The sequence below is a fragment of the Vanessa atalanta genome, chromosome 21, assembly GCF_905147765.1.
Source record: "Vanessa atalanta chromosome 21, ilVanAtal1.2, whole genome shotgun sequence".
NCBI lineage: Eukaryota > Metazoa > Arthropoda > Insecta > Lepidoptera > Nymphalidae > Vanessa > Vanessa atalanta.
This window is the reverse complement of record NC_061891.1, coordinates 5,679,405-5,701,233: the sequence shown is the minus strand read 5'-3', so window position 1 is coordinate 5,701,233 and position 21,829 is coordinate 5,679,405. Positions and strand designations below refer to the sequence as shown.

The 21,829-nt window shown below is 31.6% G+C and overlaps 2 protein-coding genes across 2 annotated transcripts; both read left to right on the top strand.

Moving 5' to 3' along the window:
* Window positions 1-1,514: 1,514 nt before the first annotated feature.
* On the top strand, window positions 1,515-2,891 carry LOC125072210. Its single transcript, XM_047682736.1, has one exon. It carries the CDS (start codon window positions 1,515-1,517, stop codon window positions 2,889-2,891), a length of 1,377 nt encoding a protein of 458 aa, XP_047538692.1.
* A 5,266-nt stretch (window positions 2,892-8,157) lies between these two features.
* Window positions 8,158-21,658, top strand: LOC125072270 (tryptophan 2,3-dioxygenase). The gene is made up of 10 exons (XM_047682820.1): window positions 8,158-8,307; window positions 13,004-13,173; window positions 13,951-14,084; window positions 16,029-16,151; window positions 16,741-16,832; window positions 17,762-17,906; window positions 18,403-18,524; window positions 20,247-20,374; window positions 20,706-20,799; window positions 21,376-21,658. Exons 1-10 carry the CDS (start codon window positions 8,291-8,293, stop codon window positions 21,581-21,583), a joined length of 1,233 nt encoding a protein of 410 aa, XP_047538776.1. The 5' UTR covers window positions 8,158-8,290; the 3' UTR covers window positions 21,584-21,658.
* Window positions 21,659-21,829: the final 171 nt, after the last annotated feature.

Genomic DNA, 21,829 nt, shown 5'->3' with positions numbered 1-21,829 from the left:
GTGACATTAATTATTATTTAATTCTAAGGACTACGGTCATTGAATACATTATCAGTTTAATTTATTTTTCAATAAAATTTGGTTATTAACCAACTGTAGGTTATAATTGTTAAATAATATGTTGTAATAATAATTACATAGCTAGGTATTCGGTAGGTTTCCTAAACCAAAATCGAATACTAATTACGTACAATTTATGGAAAAATAAAAGAGCGAAAAAGCTGCGCCAAATAAAAGCAAATGTTGCCAATATTGATAACGTATTTATGTGTAGTATAAAAGAAAAACTAAATTAGAAGACTGTTTTAAAAATTTTAGATGCAATAGCTACCCAACTAATATCACCATTAAATGCAGCCAAATTATCATTAAAACTGCATGAATGCACTGCATTAAATGTTATAAAAGTGTTTAATGATGCCGATAATATTGTAAAATATAGCATCCTATGGTATATTAGAAAAAAACGAATTATCGTAATAGTTTGGACGCGTGTTAAATTCCTCACAATTTATTGAAATATATTTAAGTTATACCATTGTTTAAAACTGGTACCAATAAAAGTGAACACTTTGAACCAACAATCTACTTCGGTATGAATGCTATTCATCCTACTTGGCTGAGATGGTTAAAATACTAACCAAAGAATTCGTGCACAAGCCCGGGCAAAACTATTTTTGGTGATGATAATCGTGAGGAAAACTGCCACATTGATTCAGCGCGGTGAAATAAGCTAGACCATCACATCTAGACATTTAGTGGTTGTTCACTTTTTATTATATTTAAGTATATAAGATTAAGGTCTTTGCCTATTTGGAAGTAAATATTTTAGTTTTTCTTATATTATACTAAGGTTGTTAGTTCTGGTTGTTATTTAAATCTATCACCGCCTAACGCAAAATAAACGAGAATTGCCTCAGCCTTGAATATGATGTCATAATTTATTGATTGAAATCAGCATAATTTTTGCTGTGTATTTTCATTGCGTTCATTACATAAGCAACTTTGCCTACGATTTTGTTTTTATTATCTTGAATAACGTATGGCGACATAATTATGTAGTTCGTTCGTAATATTTATGTATGTACGCAAAACATGAATAAATTTCTCCAAAATTATAATATACATATAATACCCGGCACGAATCTTGACTCTGCGCAGTAACAAAAAATAGATGTCGTTTGAGGTGCGGTCTGAGGCGAGGAGCGCGTTACTATAGCAAACAAGGCCGCCATTACTAGTAACCATAGCAACGGGTGGATGCGTGGCCCCGCGCAGTGCCACCGCGTCTCCCGTCGCCCGCGCATGTTCCTGTGTTGTCTTAGTGTACGCTCATTAACATAAGTTATTATTATATAACGGTTTTATTGTGTAAAATTGTGTTTGATTATTAACTTTGTTTTTGTATTGTTGATTTTGTGGGTTGTTTCTTTTGTTATTATAGTAAGATTTTAACGAAGTATACTAAAATGCCAAGAAAAAATAATATAGTTCTAAAAAGACAAGCTCGGAAAATGATTTACGATGTTTACTGTTTTTTAAAAAACGAAGCTAATGGCAGAAGTGATACTCAAATTAAAGAGAGAACAGCTGAAGCAACAAAAACCTCTCTATGCACTGTTCGGAGAATCGTAAAAGAAGCTGAGCAGTCAGAATTTCTCACAGTATTCCGGACGCCTGGAAAAAAACATGCTAGATCGAAACCTGTAACTGGTATAGACAATTTCGATCAAGGAGTTATCAAAAGATGCATTCATAATTTTCATTTAACAAATAATGAAATCCCAACAGTTACGAAACTTCTGACAAAACTGCGATCGGATATAAATTATCAAGGATCTGAACGGAGTCTTCGACGCATCTTAAAGGATCTAGGCTTTAAATGGAAAGCAACAGAAAATAATAGAAAAGTTCTTATTGAGAAAACCAGTATAAGATTACAGCGAATCAAATATTTAGAAGCAATACAAAAGTACAGACATGAAGGAAGGCCCATAATTTATACTGACGAATCGTATGTCCACGCTTCGCACACAAGTTCCAAGGCGTGGACGGACGGTTCAAAAAAAGGTTTAAAAAAACCGATATCCAAAGGTCAACGGGTAGTTATGGTACATGCAGGGTCTGAAGCCGGTTTTATACCAAATGGTTTATTAATGTTTAAATCCGGAGCCAAAACGGGCGACTATCACGACGACATGAATTATGAAAATTATTCCAAATGGTTAACTTCACAATTAATACCAAACCTACCACCGAGATCCGTCGTGGTAGTAGACAATGCATCCTACCATAATACACAATATAATTTGGCCCCAAATTCAAACTCCAAGAAATGCGACATGCAAGCCTGGCTGACTGAAAAAGGAATTTCGTTTGATCCAACAATGTACAAGCCACAGTTGTACGAACTAATAAAAACGAACAAAGAAAATTTAAAAAATTATAATATCGATAGATTATTAGCACAACACAATCATAGTGTCCTTCGCTTGCCGCCCTATCATCCGGATCTGAACCCCATTGAAATGGCGTGGGCCGCAATCAAAGGTTACGTTAGCAGCAAAAACGTAGCGTGGAACGTCACACGCGTTATGGAACTGGTGAAACAGAAGGTAGATGCTATGGGATCAAGTGAATGGCAAAAGTTATGTTCAAAAGTAAGGTCTATTGAAGACGACTATTGCAAAAGCGACCATGTAGTGGACCAGTTGACAGACCAACTTGTTATTCAAGTGGGAGATTCAGATAGCAGCAGTAGTAGCGATTGGGAAGTCTTTGATGATGACGAACCCGGTCCGAGCACCAGTACCAACCCCAGTACCAATCCAAGAACTTCGACTTCATTTGCTGATTTTGAGGGTTTCACGCCGTTGAGTGATAGTGATTAATTTATTTTCTAATAATATTTCTAAATTTTATTTTTATTTCTTTTTATTTATTTATTGATACAATAATTACTAAATATACAATAATTAACCCGTTGTGTTTTATTACGTACCTACCCTTTAATATATTAAATATTTATTTTAAGCTTTTTAGATAGTACGTGATTTTCGCAAGGACTGTACCTGCGCAGAGGACGCCATGTTAGGTCAAGTTTCGTGCCGGGTAGTATACCTACTTTTAACACTAGGAACAAGCATAAACTTTCTCAATTACAGAGTTTTAGTAAGTCTTTTATGAGACAATGTTTTACGTTTATACAACAGAGTCTAAAAATTCATTCATAAATGTACAAGTGTACAATTTAATAGATTCGTTAAAGATCATCCGCGTGCTAAAGAATATTAGAAAACTAATTACTTTTTAGTTCATTGTTCACCTTTGGAATGAGCTGATAGCACGAAAAAATAACGAAAATAAAATTTTATTAGTATATGAAAACTAAAATAGTAATATATTACATTAAAAAAAGTCTCGCTGAGTTCTATCACCGGTACTTCTTAGGTCCGAGGTGTATATTTACGAACCGGTGATAGATTTTGACACGTGAAATGCTTCTACATTGAATAAAGACTTTGACTTTTTCTAAACTACTAATAATGGTTTTCAATAGTTTTTTGCGATGTATTTCGTCAAAGTTGCTTTTGAGGTGTATTATTACGCAATAATTTATTTATTATTATAAAATCAATACTTTTATGTAGTAGGTATCAATATTAATACATTAATTTTCTACAAATTCTTATATAGAAAAAAATAAACCGACATCAATTATTTTCCGAATCTTGCAAAGCCGATATAACCGAAGATAACCGATGCCCAAAAGTAACTTGAACAAGACCAAAATCTATATTGATCCATCAAAAACAAATAAATTTCATATTGACTAGTTTTACAAGCACACCCTGCCTTATAAAAAGGCACCAAAAATTCTTATCGTGCGAGCGTTCCGCATATTAGTTAAGTATTAAATACGCGTCCTAACCGCTGAGCCGAGACAGCTCATTGGTGGGTTCAAGCCCAAGTTTATTATTAAATTTGTACTTGAAGTAAGACGTCGTGAGAACACCTGCATGTTTCTAATTTCAATGGATTGTGTATTTCACATTTGTATTCTACCCGCATTAAAGATGACTATACCTTGGCATAGCGAGAGGAGGCCTTAGCCAGCACATTTTACTTTTATTATATAAAAACGATAGCTGTAACGATAGTCCTGACTTCCTCCGTGCGAAATAAGGATTTCTTTTAATTCCCAATCGCAATGAAATCTACTCGGTCCAAACTAAACAATCACGGGACCCACTGAATACACACAACAAAATCATCGAAACCGGTCCAAACAGAAGATTTATATATATAAATATTACACTGACTTATTTAACACAGACTTGAGTAGAACCGACGAAAGAAACACATTTTTTTATCAATATTTTTTGCTTACAATATTTTTTTTATTTCAAATGGCAAGTTTAATTTTTTTAAAGTAGTGTTAGGTTAAGCTTTATTGGTGTTTTCTGGGATCCTGTTGTCAAAGCGTCATTGTTCACAAAAAAGCCCTCTGGAGGCTGACAACGGGGGTAACAAGTTGATGTTATTTCCTTGTATGTGCCTGCAACAATATTTTAAGTTTTTTTTGTTTGTTCGATCACAAATCACCTTAACAAATACATATACACTTATCGAGAACCGAAAACCAATATTTTTACTTCCTTAAGCTTCTTTCTTTTTTATTCTATAATTTCACTGATTTTTCTTACAAAAATCCTACTGATATCGATTTTACTTTCGACCTTTACCTGGATCAATACACCATGGACCTATTGACTAGTCAGCAACCACGTTTCGAAAAAAGATTTGCAAAATTTAATATATATATATATATATATTATATCAAAAAAAAAAATTCAACATGGGAAAAATAATCCACGCGTTCAAGAAAATGGGCATGGTTGTCATGGACTGAGTAACTTACATCATCTCCGGACAATTCAAGACGGAAATTAAACTAAGGTAACATAAGATTGTCGGTCGACAACCTACTATTCTTGGAAACAACTGTGGAAAATCCACAATGAAGTGTTGTATTGATTTAATTAAAATTAAAGAATAAACTTGCTTAACTTAGTATAGTTAATACTGTCTACTCTTTAAAATTTGAAGTTTGTCAGCGATTGTTTGTGTGATAAAACGAAAGATATCTAACATTAGAAAAGGAGCCCCATTGAATATTTAGTTTTCTCTAGGAAGGATGATTCCTTTACGGCGCAGAGGCATGGACAATTGGAAAAGCAAAGGGAAAAGGGGTTATGTTGTAGAAGAATGCATGGGAGACCGTTGACCACGAAGAGAATCAAGTTAATCCAAGCTTTTGTGTCGACATCAGACTTTGGGAGCAGTTTTTTCGTAAAATATAGTTAATCAATAATTTATGCGTTAGATGTATATTATTAGACTTATTAACATATTATTGTGCATAATGCAAATCAGGCCAGTTATCATCAATACAGATACAATACTAATTATTCTTCTCCGAAGCTTATTTTAATATATTCCTATAAATATTTACGACAATCGATAGGTATATATCCAATCTGCCGCCGTATTCTGAGTTAAGATTCTTTACAGTTCTATATTTAAAACATTGAACGAACTTTCCACTTGCTTTTCTTATAAAGATAAAGCGCTAAAATTATCTTTAAAAAAACTATTTAAATTTCCATTGTTAACTATCTTTTTGGAATATTAATTAATTGTGTGTTATAAATAATCGTTCTTGGCAGTGAAGAGGAATATCGTGAGGAAGCTGTTTTTATTGTTGTGTTCCGGTTTGAAGTAACTACAGGTACAAGGGACATAACATCTTAGTTCCCAAGGTTGGTGGCACGTTATGAAATATTGGGCTCTAAGAAATATTAACCATTCCTTACATCGAGAATGTCTATGGGCGGTTGTGACCACTCACTGAAAAAAAATTGTCACATGTAAATAAACTCCAAACCAGCTGCAAAGGAGAAGAAGCTTGGAAGTAAGACATTTACAGCTACTAAAGGAAAAAGAAAACATTGTTTAAATACGAGAAGTAAAGATAAACTTGTAACACTTATTTTCGGACAACACAAAGTCAATATCACTTTTAAAATTAAAATAAAACTGCAAAAAATATTAAATTGTCAAGTAAAGATATCTTAAAAAATGTTAAAACAAAAAAAAATAATATTATATAATATAATAGGGATATTGATATTACTTGTTACATTTATAATATAATAAGTATGTAATTACTTAAATTCTTTTCTTGGATATAAGTACATTTAGGTAATTGCATTTAATTAATTTGGTGAAAAAGTATTAGTTTATTGTCAGTTCCTCACGGTTACGGTTACGGTTTAAATAGTAAAATCGTGTTCCAAACGCTTTTAAGAGGTTGCTCGAATAAAGTATATATATTGTTTTTTATCAAATGTAATTTATGCTAATGTTAGTTTACGTCATGACTTCTACGTACATACATACGACCTAATTATATATTTATAAATTGGAATGAACTTCTAAATAACAGAAGCCAAATTGACGACATGAAAATTGATTCAGGTATTCCATCAGACTGTATCCTTGATTTTTAGTTCGAAAAGTCAAATTTTACGTCATCAAGGTCAAATATATTATAGTATGCGGAAACCGAATTTCGTCATGAAATTTAGCACACATCTTTGCTTTGACATAAGACATTCCTCCAGATTTGACGAATTTTAATAATTTTCGAGGTATAATATTCTGAAACTTATTTTCAAAGGTGGATCGACCACCGATATAGTATTGTATGTCTTCATAATATTGCTTGGTTCTCTGTAGAAAACGGTCTAATGAGAGGAGGGGTAAGGTAAACCATTTTTTATGGTTCCGTTTTGTATGGTTTATTCCAATTACCTAAGGATTATGGAGACAATGGTTTTATTTTACTTGTATTCTAAGGCTATTTGGCGGGACAATAACTGCTAAGAATGTGCTATCGTCTATAAATAACATAATTAATTTAATGATTTTAAATGAAGCATGGTTCACATTCGTTTGCAATTAAATAGTACAGTACCTACATATGCTCGATATTTAACTCCAAATTATATTTGAGGGTCTCTATTGTCGTTGGATGAATGAAGAAATCAGTTATAACCAAGGTATCGAAATTTAAAATTTGTTGACGATAATTTTATTGATTAATTTTCAAGTATTCTTATTAACTACACTAAAATGTCTCCTTTAAACCCTTTAATATCAAATGTCCTTGCTTTGTAAACTGTACATTTATTTAAAAAAAAACTCTAAAGGCGAAAGCACAAATTTAGTTGCTTTCTATACTATAACTGTTTACTATTTTGTTTAAAAAAAATACCTGCAAGTTCTGAGAACGAACGTTTTTTTATGAGATCTTTTTATTTATCTTACACTCTAATGGTGCCTCGTTAGTAAGGTAACCTGTACACAATATTACAATTGAACGATTCTTTAACATTTCGTACTACCTTATTTAATTATTTAAATTTTTCATATATTTAAATATATATACCCATGCGAGTTAAACACGGCCGACGAAAGTATTTTTAAAAAGAAATTTTATCTATTTAAAATTATTACTTTTTTATATTTAAAAAATATTAATTTAAAAAAAAAAACAACTTTTACTAAAAAGGCTTCCAGAAGTCTGATTAAAAATTATATTAATTCTGAAATGAATAAAAATGGAAATCCCATATTCCATTGTTTGTGCTTTCCTGATGTCAGCGGAATGTGAGCGTTATGATTATTATTTTAACTACCTACTGTATTATTTTTTAATAGTCTGAATCGTAAATAGGTAAAGACACACATTTTGAACTGAATTAAAATACCTTATCCTAATTTATGATAACTGAAGGCACATTATAAATCTTGTTAAAGATTTAATTTATTCAAGTATCGGCGTTCAAATATTTTTTACGTCTTTTTTATCTTTCGTTTGTGAAGTTTCACTGTTGTAGAACAGTTCTAATCATACGAAGGTGTTTATCAACTCTACATATTATAACTAATATCTACGATAAAAACTCGTTTCGGATAAAAAATCTGACAGTGAACTAATTTACTAGTGCTGGTATTGCAGACTGATGAAATCGGCGTTGATGCATGTAAAAACATCCATCACTATTGGACATTCGAGAATCGAGTATTAAATGCTTATACTTTAGTTTCAAGTGAAATCGCGCAGGGATTGCGCGTGTGCATCGTTGTGTTGTGCCACGTGATTTTAAATTTGGAACATTTTATTTATTTGACATTACTTTTTCGAAAGTTTCGATATTTAATAATGGCCTGTCCTATGAGGTTAGTAAATTTTTTAATTGTTAGTTTTTGGCAATGATGTAAATATTGTTGCCTCTTATCTGAATATAAGTGAAAAGATATTTTAATTTAAAATAAAACACAAGACATATAAAATATAAAGGAAAAATATATAAATGCCTTTTCGACCACGATTTAGTTAATTCAGTTGTAAACCAACTATGGATTATTATAATATCTGTGTTCTGTATTTTTTTATTACTAATATCGGTTTGATAATTTTATTAACACAAACTAAAGGTATAAAAATAATAATCAATCAATGTTTTTACTTCAATTAAAAGAGCCGATGATTAAGGTTTCAGAATTAAATAAAAAATAATAAACACAAGCTATAATTTATTATAAAGAAAAAACAAAACCATAAAATAATATCGCTAGAAGCCAGACTTTTTTCTACTTAGCAGATAGAAATGCAAGTTTTCATTTGTAATAATTAATGTCAGAGACAGAACCCAAAAAGGGTAGGATAGCATCTCAATATTTTTGACATATTTTACAAGAATAATTAGTTTAAAAAAAAGTGAGTTCCTAATATTTGAGAATTACTAGCTAGATAAGTAATGTTAATTCTTCAAATAAGAGAAATCCTGATTTCGAAAAGCGATCGGATTTATTTATTGTGTTTAACTTTAAAACATAAAAAGCCGAAATGGCCTAGTCATCAGAAATGTGAACCTTAGCTGATGAGTCCGGATTCAAACTCAGGCGATCACCATTGATGACAATTCAATATTATTGTACTCAATTTGAGTTTATAATTCATTTCGTATTTTCTATGCTATAAGTAGGCTGACGAGTAATGGGCCACCAATTCTCACATCGCCAATGCGCCCCCAACCTGCAGGTTGGGTTCAACCTTGGGAACTAAGATCTTATGTCCTTTGTTTCTGTAGTTACAATGAGTCATTCACCCTTCATACCGGAACATAACTCAGTACTGCTGTTTAGCGGTAGAATATCTGATGAGTGGGTGGTACCTACTCAACACAAAGCCCTACCACCAAGTAATCTGTTATTAATATATTTGTTATTTATAGTTTGTAAATAACAAACTAATAAAAAAAAAACGCTATCCAAAAGTTTGTCGCTCATTCGTACATTCAACAGCTGTTAGCCACCATTTGGTAGGATGGTACTTACCCAAACAGGCTTGCACAAAGCCCTTCCACCAAGTAAAGTGCTTTGAGATGAAATATAAAAATTCGTGTCATTCGTCGTGTGCGATTCTGCCACATGGAGCACACACATTGGAGCGTCTTGTAGGCTCTAAACCTGCTTATTAGACTAACAGTAATAGGTTGTATAACACAAATAAGTATATACATTTCAAGACGTCACAAAACGTATATATAAATATACATATATATATACATATATGTATCAAATTAATATAAATAAAAAACAGCTAAAACAGTATTACGTTTTAATATTATTCCATAATTGTTAATAGTCAAAATTCTGCCAGGAAAAAATAAGATACCGAAGTATGTATTGTAATAAATATATAAAATAACCAGATATTTAATTCAGTATCGTGCTGACAAAACTACTTTGTACAATATATATTTTAATTATTTGAATATTTATTAAATAAATAATACAGATATAATACAAACACAATTTAGTCGTTATTATTGTAAGAAAAACGATTCACATTTTATTTATTTTACACTCAAACCCGCAATTTATCCATTAATTTTTTGTCTTTTATAAATCCGCCATAAACGAACTTAGAAGAAAAGTCTTCTAAGTTAGTAAGTCTAGTGAGTTAGCTTCAATTTATTTAATTTTATAGAAAACATTACGCATATTTCTCTAAATCGCAAATTTTAGACACTGTTTAAGGGTATAAACTGATAGAAACGATAATGTTATTTTTTTAAGGTAAATCGAATGACTTTTATTATCCGCGCGCGTTCAGAATGTCATGTGACGTTTTGGAACTGAAACGCGCGGTCCGTTTATACTTGATGCTTGCCAGACTTATATACTTGCTGGTAGGGCTTTGTGCAAGCCCGTGTGGCTACGTAATAATAATAAGCAATACTTAGTATTATTGTATTTCGGTTTGAGGGATGCTTTAACTACAGACACTGGGATCACAACATCTTACTTCATTCTCTTAGTGATTATTAATAATAAGGAGAGTGAGAATAACAATTTTGAAAAGACAATATCGTATAATTATTTTGTCAGTTAAACATACATACATACAAAGACTAACACACATAGGTATGTGTGTTAGGTTAGGTTTGCTAGGCGTTTCTATGTAGGTAGGTACATAGAAACAATTTACTAAAATCATGTCTCCCAAAAATTGTTTACAAATAATCCTTCGATCTATAACGGTTTTCTAAAAATTTTAATCAAGATACATCCCAATATAATTTGCGCAAATTACACATAGAGCTCTAATTTACCAAATTTAAAAAAAAAAGAAAAAAACATTAAAATTCGAATTATTTTGATCGAATTTAAAGCGCGTAGTTAACATCAATTTGACAATTCATTTCATTTCATTTATCTTTAAATTTAAAACTAAAAAAAAAGAAAACTAATATGCAAGACACGCGATTGTACAAATAGTGTTTATTTGTAACATTATACAATTATCATACACTTATTATTTGAGATAGTATTCAAACCAGTTTTTATGAAGCAATCGAACGAGTTTCAATAACGTTTTTGTTAAACATTTCGGTTAAAGTTGATTTCGATAAGGATGTAACAAGTTTTCGAATGAACCAAAAAATAAATAGATATTTAAATTTTGTAGATAATTAAATAAAATATGAGTAACGATGTGTTTTATATATTGGATACCTTTTTTAAGTGACATACGTGTTTATCTATCGAATTATTTGATGTCATCCTAACCGACTTCGGCCACGATGGCTATTCACAAGAGAGACTAGCTATAGCCTATTCCAATGTAAGTAGGAAAAAAGATAAACAAACCTTAGATTTACTTATTTCACTAAGAATTTATGATAAATATATCTTCATTTATAATTGAACACTATTGCACTTAACTACTTATTTCCACTTTAATTTTACATCCAAAATTCCGATAGCAGTTTCGTCGACGTTCAAAACGCCATTTTTTTTACAAATCCATAGTGAATATCATAGATTAATCAAGCTCTCGACCAATTATATCGCGTCAATTTGCAGTCAAATGTTGTTTATTTGGCTGTTCTCCTATTATGGTTGGAATAGAGCACACAGCTGCGCTCTCATAATCCGATGGAACAAAACCGAATGGACAAATAAGGAATGAGTTCAGGCACACTATAGAAAATATATACGCTATAGATTCTGCACCCATAATCCACCCATATAATGATTGAAACAAATCGAAAAATAAAACATAGTTATTCAACTTAAGAGCATGCAAATATTCTTCATTAAACTTCAAACCAATACGAATCCTTTATTTTTCTTCCTTATTGTTCCTGTAAATTATAGTTCTGCATTATAGCCCTTTTGAATGGGCAAAAAGAAAAGAAAATCTGTTAAATTGTTTGCTCATTACTGTTATTATCCATAACGAAAACACTCAAATTTTAGTTTTATCATAATAATATTATTTAGACGGCAAAACGTCAGATATCAATCCTAAAGATTAATATTTTCGAAGTAATGTATTTTAATACTAACTTGTTTTTTTTTTATATATATATAGGTACCATTAATAATTCGTCTTGACAATAGATAATGAGATTTTAATCCGAATAACAGAGAGGTTAATATCATAAGCACGAGTTACTCTTAAACCAGTTGCGTACGACTATTTTTTATAAGCGGTACGATTTACAACTTTTATTTCACCATTATTTGATAACTGTCTAATATATTTTTTAATGAATACTTATAATATTTACTTTTTTTTTTATTATATTTATGAAATTGTAACATTAAGGTCTTAACTATATATAAAATTTAAATTCTACAATTCAATGGTATTAAGCAATTTGAATATAGTAACTTTTTATCACAACATGAATCACGCGCTTTAGTTATTATCACGCAATAAATCAAGACCGTAACACATGTCTATAATTAATTATTAGTATAAGATTCTTGAATATATATATTTTAATATTTGTATTAATCAAAATGAATGCTAATGAAAATAAAGTACCATGCCACCGCTCCGAAAACGACATCGTGACGCACCATTATTTATTACAGAGACTTTACTTCAGCGAAGTCTACTGAGATACATTTTACTATTTATGTTTAGCTCTTAATTTTTAACAGTTGTTAATTATCATGTTTAATTGGTATGCATCGGTACTTATGTAAGTTATTAAAATGACATGTTTATTTCTTGTGCATACCGGTCTACATAAAGTAAATGAAGATTTGAAAATTAAAAGTTATTACTAATAATAAATATTGGACAACATAAACTACATTACTCTGATCCCAATGTAAGTAGCTAACGCACTTGTGTTATGGTAAATCAGAAGTAACGACGGTACCACATACACCCAGACCCAAGACAACATAGAAAACTAAATATCTTTTCTACGTCGTCTTGGCCGGGAATCGCTCGGAGTGGCGTACCCATGAAAACCTCGCGAAAAAAAAATGTACACACTCGTGCACGGAGGTCGTCGATATTACGATGATTATATTATATGTTCATTTAATTTTGTATTCGTTTTAGATCGATAATAGATGAAGCAGGGCAAGAAGGTAACCACCTCGGTAATGAGGCAGGTATGCTTTACGGAGAGTACCTGATGCTTGATAAATTGCTCAGCGCTCAGAGAATGCTCAGCGCCGAATCATCGAAACCTGTGCACGATGAACATCTGTTTATTGTGACACATCAAGGTAACAAAATATATATAATAGTATTTTTTTTTTTTTTTTGAAACTATTATTTCCTAATTCAAAGTTAAAATATGAAATTAATACCACAGAACTAAAAGGCAGGGATGAAAGTGAGCCAACCGGAATTTTGTACATATTTTACACAACATTTTTGCAACAACCGGTGTATATTAGTCAGTTAAAGTTTTTCAGTTGAAGTTGAAAGCTTAGAAGAATAACCTGCTGTACTTATAAGATGAAATTCTGCCACATGTGTGTCAACTATCCATCCCGTAATCCACATTGGAATAGCGTAGAGGAATAAACTTCAAATTTTTGTCCTAATTAGGAGAGGAGTACGGGCTTTTAGTTAAAATAATATACATATAATAAAATTGGAGTGTCTGTTTGTAATATTAAAATAACCCATTTTAACTAAATGCATATGTATACACGGTACATATACCAAAATAACATTTTTTACAATTTTTGTCTGTCTGTCTGTTTGTTCCGGCTAATCTCTGGAACCGATTTCGACGGGACTTTCACTGGCAGATAGAGGATGTGATAAGGAGTAACTTAGGCTACTTTTATTTTAGAATTATATAGGTATAGAAAAAAAATAAAATCACGCTACAATATCCAAATAACTTAAATTCAAACAACGCGCACGAAGTCGCGGGCAGAGCTAGTTATGAATAAAATACAAAATGTTAAACTTAATACAAGACCTGGTGATATTGACATTCAGATATTTGTTTTGTAATATTAACTAATCTATTTAATACAATGTTTCAGCATATGAACTATGGTTTAAACAGATAATATTTGAAGTGGACTCCGTGAGATCATTACTAGACGTAGAAGGATTAGACGAAAGCCACACTATGGAGATTTTGAAACGTCTTAACCGAATAGTCTTAATATTAAAGGTAACAAACTTTCTCTCATTCGTTGTCTATACTCTCTTTTAAAGGTTGATTGTATTTCTGTTCCACCCTTATAACTGCGGCCTTACTAAACGTTTTATAGATAAACAGTTTCAATATGTTTCTGCCTTCCGGCAACAGAAAAATGAAGACAAAACGTATTCTAACCATGCAAAACTGGACGTACAACTAACCACGCAGCGTACTAATATTATGTATATCTGTAATTACGAATTTAAGGGACATGAAAAAAAAACATTCACGAACATAAACATACCTATTTATCAGTAACAGATTATATCTTATGTATTTATTAGATGTTTTCTTCATAATATAATTAACATTCAACTTCCGAATGACTGATAAACAACTGTTTATTATCGTGTCTATCAGAGTACATTTTGTTAAAGCCTCTATATAAATCATTTTGCCAAATACTTAGACTATCAATTAAACTCCATTCACACATTCAATTCATTTTTTTTCTTCAGCTGAACAAGCTGAATAAGCAAGAAACAGAAAAAGATTTTAAAAAAAAAAGTGGTATGGATTAAATATCCATGTAAACCTCACAACGGAATAAACGGCTGCAACTCAAAGACGAAATTTAAAAAATGTCCGTTTATTTGTTAGGCTTATACGTCATAGCTACTCAAACGATCGTCATGAAATTTTGTATATCCTACAGATTGTCGGTAGTGCAATAATGGACAAAGAATACCTAAGCCTCTCCTTATATTTGTACAATATATACTTATGTGTATTTATTTTTAAATTCACAAGTATCCGAGCGAAATAGCAAAGCGAATATAAAGACCGTAAAGTAAAAAATTGTAACAGACACATAAGTCTGTATATAAAATACATATAATAAAACCAACCAAACCATAACATAACCTATTCTAAAATAGTATAGAAAATATAAATCGAAAATAAACTTCTACTTCTTATTTCAGATTAAATTATTTCCATGTTTGAAATAATAAATTTGACATGATAGCAATAAGTCTGAACAATGTTAATAATAAAATTATTAATCTTATTATTAAACTTAATAATATCACCTATCACATAAAATGATCGTACATTCGTATTTCACGCATTCATTGTAAATTATTATATTGTTTACTTATTAAATTACGCATAGGCCTGATAATACAACGCTTAGAGCCATGACATCCGACCCGGCACTCGGAGTCGCATCACTTTTTATTGATAAACCAGTCGTAACTAGTGACGTTCTGATATTATTGATGACTATCGTGACGATGATGAAATTAATGATTAATTAACATTATTGTTATTTTGTTATAGAGTATAGAAAACATGTTAATATTTTTCAATTTTTTAATTTATTTAAATCCCTTACTTTTGACCTTCACTTGCTTAAAACTATGACCAGAGAGACAAGTAAAAGGCATTGAAAAATTCGTATTCATCTAACTGTAGACTGTCATTGGATGTGATATTATTTATTTATTATGTATATTTAAATTTATATAAATAAATATTATACAAGAATGTTTTACGTTTGTCCTTTATGCGTTCCTAAGCCATTGATGCGTTTGTGATGAAAATTTAGTAAATTGTTCCGCGTAAGCTCGGGAAGATTTTTGACCCAAAATAATATGAGATTTTAGGCGTATGTTTTTCCTTCGACATAAATGTCTTTCTACGCATGCGAAGCTGAGACGGGTAGCTAGTTTAAAATTTTCAGAATAGGTAATTACAATACATCAGTTCAATATTTTTATAAATAAGTATTTTAAGTGGTATCAATAGATAACGACTAAGCGCTCCTCAATTAATATTATTTTTGACTCTCATTTAATTTTTCCTTAGAGAAAAAATGTAGTACAATAAAGGACCCCACTCACATATAGTGTTCGGGCGTCTAATCATTATCAATAGTAAATATGGTTGTTGTACAATATTATTTTCTTGCAGCTTCTAGTCGACCAAGTAATGATCTTAGAGACTATGACGCCATTAGACTTTATGGACTTCAGGAACTATTTACGACCGGCGTCTGGATTCCAAAGTCTACAATTTCGGCTACTGGAAAATAAAGTAAGTATATTGGATAATCAATTTCATAGACGAGACGCAATCATTGTCTTGCTACATACATATAAAGATACATTTTAAGCAAATTTTGTATCGTCGTTGCGCTACTGGCTACAGCAGCGTCATTGATAGTGAGAACCGAGTCCAAATTAACTCGATGATTCGAACGTCTTAAGGTTATCGCCTATGAGAATGTTTTTGGCGTTGTCGGAATAGAAGTGCTACTCGGTCACTTTACGAGACGACAGACGGCAGTAATGTATTAAATTCTGGCTGAAACAAGTCTCTACAAACAAACAAGTGGTTGAAGCGCATGGTGTGATTGATGCGCTTAGCACAACAATTTACTTTACAATTTACCTTACTAAAATGTACAAAACAATGTCTCTTTTAATTAATTTTAAAACATTGTAAATAGCACAATACTTCAAAGTAATGTTTTAGTTCAAAAACGTCGAATTATTACAAATGATATAAATTATAGTATATTATTTTTAAATATAAGTAATTACAATGTTTGCGAAATTATACTATCAATGCATTTTGTTTTGACTTTTCTCGCCTTCAATCTAAGTTCAATTATTTGTTTCAGTTGGGTCTAAAGCAAGCTCTACGTGTTAAATACAATCAAAATTACCAAACTGTGTTCGGAGATGACCCTGAAGCCATGGAATCATTACATAAGTATAAAATATCTTCAACTGTTCCGTTGGTCTAGTTTATAAAGGGTTTCTAGTCCTGGGTTGGGCCACTATAAGTTAATAGAGTTTTCTGAGGAGAAATTCTCAATATCAACCTGGACTTCTGAAGTTGAAAAATCGTTTCTATTCCCGTGCTTCGGAAAGGAAATAAAGCAGTTGGGTTCCGTGATTGTACCTTATCCAATCGTATCGGATGTGCCTTCCAAACTAATTACATGAATGTGAGCCTATAGACTGTCTGAAAGTAATATATGACATTGTCTGTATAATGTTCAATAGTAGTAATTATTAAGTACGGTCAATATCATATAAGGTCTTTTCGAACCTTTCCAATTGCGTCTAGAGATAGTGACGCTGAGCGGTTACTATTTACAGTAGTAGCGGTGAGTGCTCTGAGGAAATATTCCTTGAAATTCCACCTTTCCCTACGAGTCTACACTAGCTGGCTCTCGAAGTCGCCGCCTAACTGTGACATTAATTCTATCACACAAGAAGAAACTTTTGACAACACTTTTCTTTGTCACACCGCTAAAAAATAGCCTCTCGATCAGCACACGTGTTTCTTATAACCTGTTATCCATAAAACGAGGCGTGAAGAAGCATCTTGCGGGCCGGCATAGCGGGCGGCTGAATGTACTGGTCGGCTTTGCGTTTGGACTCCACTACCACTTTCCATCAGGTGGAATAAACATTAAAAAAATAAACGTATCGTAAAACAGCGTATCACCGTGTGTGACTTATCAGAATTTCACGAGTGAGATACGTAATGAGTTACATTACATTACAGCACTGCTGTTTTCCTGATATTAATAATAAAGACATAGACAATAATATTCGTTTAGATATAATTAATAATTGGGGGTATCCCATATCATACTAATTATCTCATTAAACATTTTTTTCATTTATCAGGTCTGAAGAAGAGCCCGCGCTTCTTGCACTTATAGAACGATGGCTGGAACGGACGCCTGGTCTTAATACCTATGGGTTCAACTTCTGGGGTAAATTTCAGGCAGCTGTAGACAAGCTGATCAAAGGTGACATCGAAGATGCCATGGTAGGTTTAACAAGAATATTTCTCTCAGTGTGTCACTCATTAGGTATTTAAAAATAATCAATTATTGTATAAGAAACAGTTGTTGTTTATTTTATAAGTAAAATACTTCTACAGAATTTTATATAATTCAAATATTGCAACTGTCATTTTATTAATTAAAGATATAAATATCCAAAGCCATTTCTTGCAAACTGAAAATGTAACATTTGTAATTTTTAATATTTAACTGATGCAGACTAATTATTTACAATCCGTTTACAAATCGTGACTTTAGATATTACGTACATACATCATTACGAATTTATAGTATGTTATTTTTTTCAACAAATAAAAATTACAAATAAATATATAATATGTATCGAAGAACATTAAAACGAATAGACGATCGTCGATATTAAGTATAGCGGATAATTTTGAAAAAAGTCGTTTCTATAGCGAATGCTTTGTTACTAGACGTAATCATTATGTTTAAATACAGTAAATTATAACATTTAAGCGTGAACCCAACGAAGTGGTGCGTCGTCATCGTCTGCAGGACGCTGAAAACAGGCGGGAAATATACCGATCCATCTTCGACCCAGCTGTTCACGACGCGCTACGCTCGAGGGGAGAAAGACGGTAAGATAAATATATATATAAGATGGAAAAATACGGAAGAATAAATATATATAATTTGCCCTACTAACGAATAATGCAATTTAAAACTATATATTTATGTCAGCTTACAATATGATACCATTTTGCGCTAACAATATTTTTAATAATATATTTATATTATCATTGGTCGAGAGCTTGAATAATCTATAATATTCAATAAGAGAATTAAAAAAAATGAGTTTTAAACGTTGACTAAAATGTTATCGGAATTTTAGAAGTTCTATCGTTAGTTAAGGGGGACAGTATTGTATTAAAACAATATATATCAGTCAAGAACTTAGTAGTTTACAATATAGATGACAATCGCGTGGCATACAAAATCTACCTTAGATTTACGTATGCCACGCGAATTGTTGTTTATCTTTATTCCTTTATCGACTATAGGCATGACCAATCCCAACTCTACACTTATACTACAGTTTATATTGAGACAGACTGCCCACTTGCCAGGAAAGCTTTCTTTCAACGACCAGGCTTTAATTTCACAACATTTATCTTAAAATGCAATTATTCGAAATATGAAAAACCTGAAAAAAAAACACAGTAGTACCTTATAAGTACATATACAGTTTCTGCTCCTTAATAGTTCTTAGTTGCAACATAAGGCGATACATAAATGAAACAAAAAATCCAAAACTGATTTTTATGGTCACTTTATAACAATCAATGCTACACCTGTATACATTATGTTTAAATCGTGTATTAATTGATTTTATAAATTTATATTTATACAACTGTTTTTATTTATAATACATTGGGTTCCGAGTATTATAGCTTGCTTTATAAATAACCAAAATATAATAAATATCATTTGAATTAACGGAACCATCGATATAATCGATCGTGCTTATACATCACTACGTTTTGTTATCGGAATATCACCTAAAAATAAGAATTATTGAATAAATTGTACAAACAGGCATCACCGATATGTCAAAAAAGAAAAAAATACGCGTGCGTCTCGTCCAATATTGAAATAGTTTAACTTGAAAAAAAACTTAGGTTATTACTTTATGTATATTAATATTATAATCTAAGGATTTTTTTTTGTTTATTAATAAAATTGCCTGCCTACCGCTGCCATATGTGTAAGAGAATGGAAAGCCAAATAGACTGGCGCCGTAACGCGTTACGTAACGAAGCGGCTTACCCTCACATAAGAAGTCATCACTTCAATATTACTGCATCAATAGTTCGACGCTCGACCATCGAGGCAGTTATATTTTTTATAAGGTTATAAATCTCAAGCTACTATCATCATGTCTTCAGTCACAAATCCTTTTGTTATAATTTCTACAGACGTGTACATACACCCTTTGGTGTAATTTTTTATTATTCTAATTGAGTTTAGAGATTGATTGACAAACGATCAAGGGCGATTCTACTAACAAATTGTTACACTATCGGAATCGAATCGAAACCACTGTATGAATATCATAGTCCTTGTCCACATAGTCACTTGTATGATTACGATTTGATAGCGATCTAATTACGGTTCGGTCGAAGTTGGATCGGAATAGACTCGGGATGATATTGTAACCGTTATAAATTTAGCAGTAGAATTTGCCCCCTTTACGATCCAGCTGAGGTATATTTTGGTGAGAAATAATCATATCGTATCCGTTATACATTTGTAGAATTGTACCCAAGAATAACAACTTTAATTGTTTTTAACGTTTCCAGGCTTTCACATCGCGCACTACAAGGCGCTATCATGATTACATTCTACCGCGATGAGCCACGCTTCTCTCAGCCGCATCAACTGCTGACTCTGTTGATGGACATGGACAGCCTGATAACGAAATGGCGTTGTAAGTATTTTATTATTACTATTAATCTTCAGTCTTGATTATCTCTTACGATATAACAACGATAATTGCTATAAAGGTATCCAGCATAAAACCTATACATTTTGACAGACTGTCAAATAATAGATACTAATCATAGATATTGAGATGTTCCCATAGACAATTTTACTTTTTAACTAGTTTGACATGTTCGTAACAAGAACGAATATCGATTATCGACAATCTATATTATTTAACTTTAAAATTGAAAGCATTAAAGATATAGCCATACAAAAGATTTCTTTTTTTTGCAATCAACAGTTATGTTTAATTAATTATTCTATTCGTGATGCAGACAATCACGTGATAATGGTTCAACGCATGATTGGCTCCCAGCAGCTCGGAACAGGCGGTTCCTCGGGATACCAGTATCTACGATCTACGCTTAGGTAAGATTAAATAATTCAAATATATTTTTAAATTGAGTTAACTTTTATAAATAAGGTTTAAATAATAAAGATACCTAATAAGAGTTAAATTGATAAATAAGGCTTATTATACCGCAATATTTATATTTAAACGATAAAGGAGTTAGTGGTATTGTTTACTCGGTGGTAGGGCTTGGTGTAAGCCTGGGAAGATGTGCACCCAAACTCATCGTACATTCTACCGCTGAAATATAATACTGCTCAAACTGTTCAAACCGGAACACAACAATACCGAGATTGTTGTTTTCCGGTTTAAACAGGTAGTTGGCTATTTTAACTACAGGCACAAGGGATACCTTGCTTCCCAAGATTAGTGAAACATTTTTGGCGATTTCATGGCGGTTATTTCTTACAACGCCAATGTTCATAATCGATGCCCATGATATTTATCGTGTGCAACCTGCATCTATCTATTTCATAAAAATAATGTTCTTTATTTAGTGATAAATAAGCGTAGTTACTTGTAATCTTGGTTCTTCTCGGTAGAGTCTGCATTTCGTATTCGATGTAACTAATTATAACATTTCTGTTTACCAGTGACCGGTACAAGGTATTCTTGGACTTATTTAACTTATCTACGTTCCTCCTACCTCGTTCTCTCATCCCCCCTCTCGATGACGGGATGAAGAAAGATCTTAACTTAACATGGGGTGAACAAATCAAGGAGAACGGCCAGAACGGAGATCACCAACAAAATGGCCTTGATGATTCTGTATCAAAATTGTCGATTAATCCTTCATCATAATTTAGTTAGCTATAATTTGCATTTATGAAGTCAACATTCTGTATAATTCATTAATAAATATCAAGAATTTGTGCAACAAAAAAAAAAAAAACATTTTTTAATGATTTACAAAAATTGCTCATGTTTAATAAAAATGTATTTTATAAATTATTAACATTTTTATTCTGTGGAATATAGTTGTGCTGATATATATGGAGATGTATAAATTTAGACTGTATACTTTAGGCCTTTATCTTACTGTCTTTA

Excerpts from the sequence above, each read along its gene's own strand:
- LOC125072270 (XM_047682820.1), top strand. Across the intron at positions 13,174-13,950 it reads GTTTATTGTGACACATCAAG|CATATGAACTATGGTTTAAA; the intron begins GTAACAAAATAT and ends ACAATGTTTCAG. Across the intron at positions 18,525-20,246 it reads CGCTCGAGGGGAGAAAGACG|GCTTTCACATCGCGCACTAC; the intron begins GTAAGATAAATA and ends TAACGTTTCCAG.
- LOC125072210 (XM_047682736.1), top strand. The coding sequence starts at position 1,515 with ATGATTTACGATGTTTACTGTTTTTTAAAAAACGAAGCTAATGGCAGA.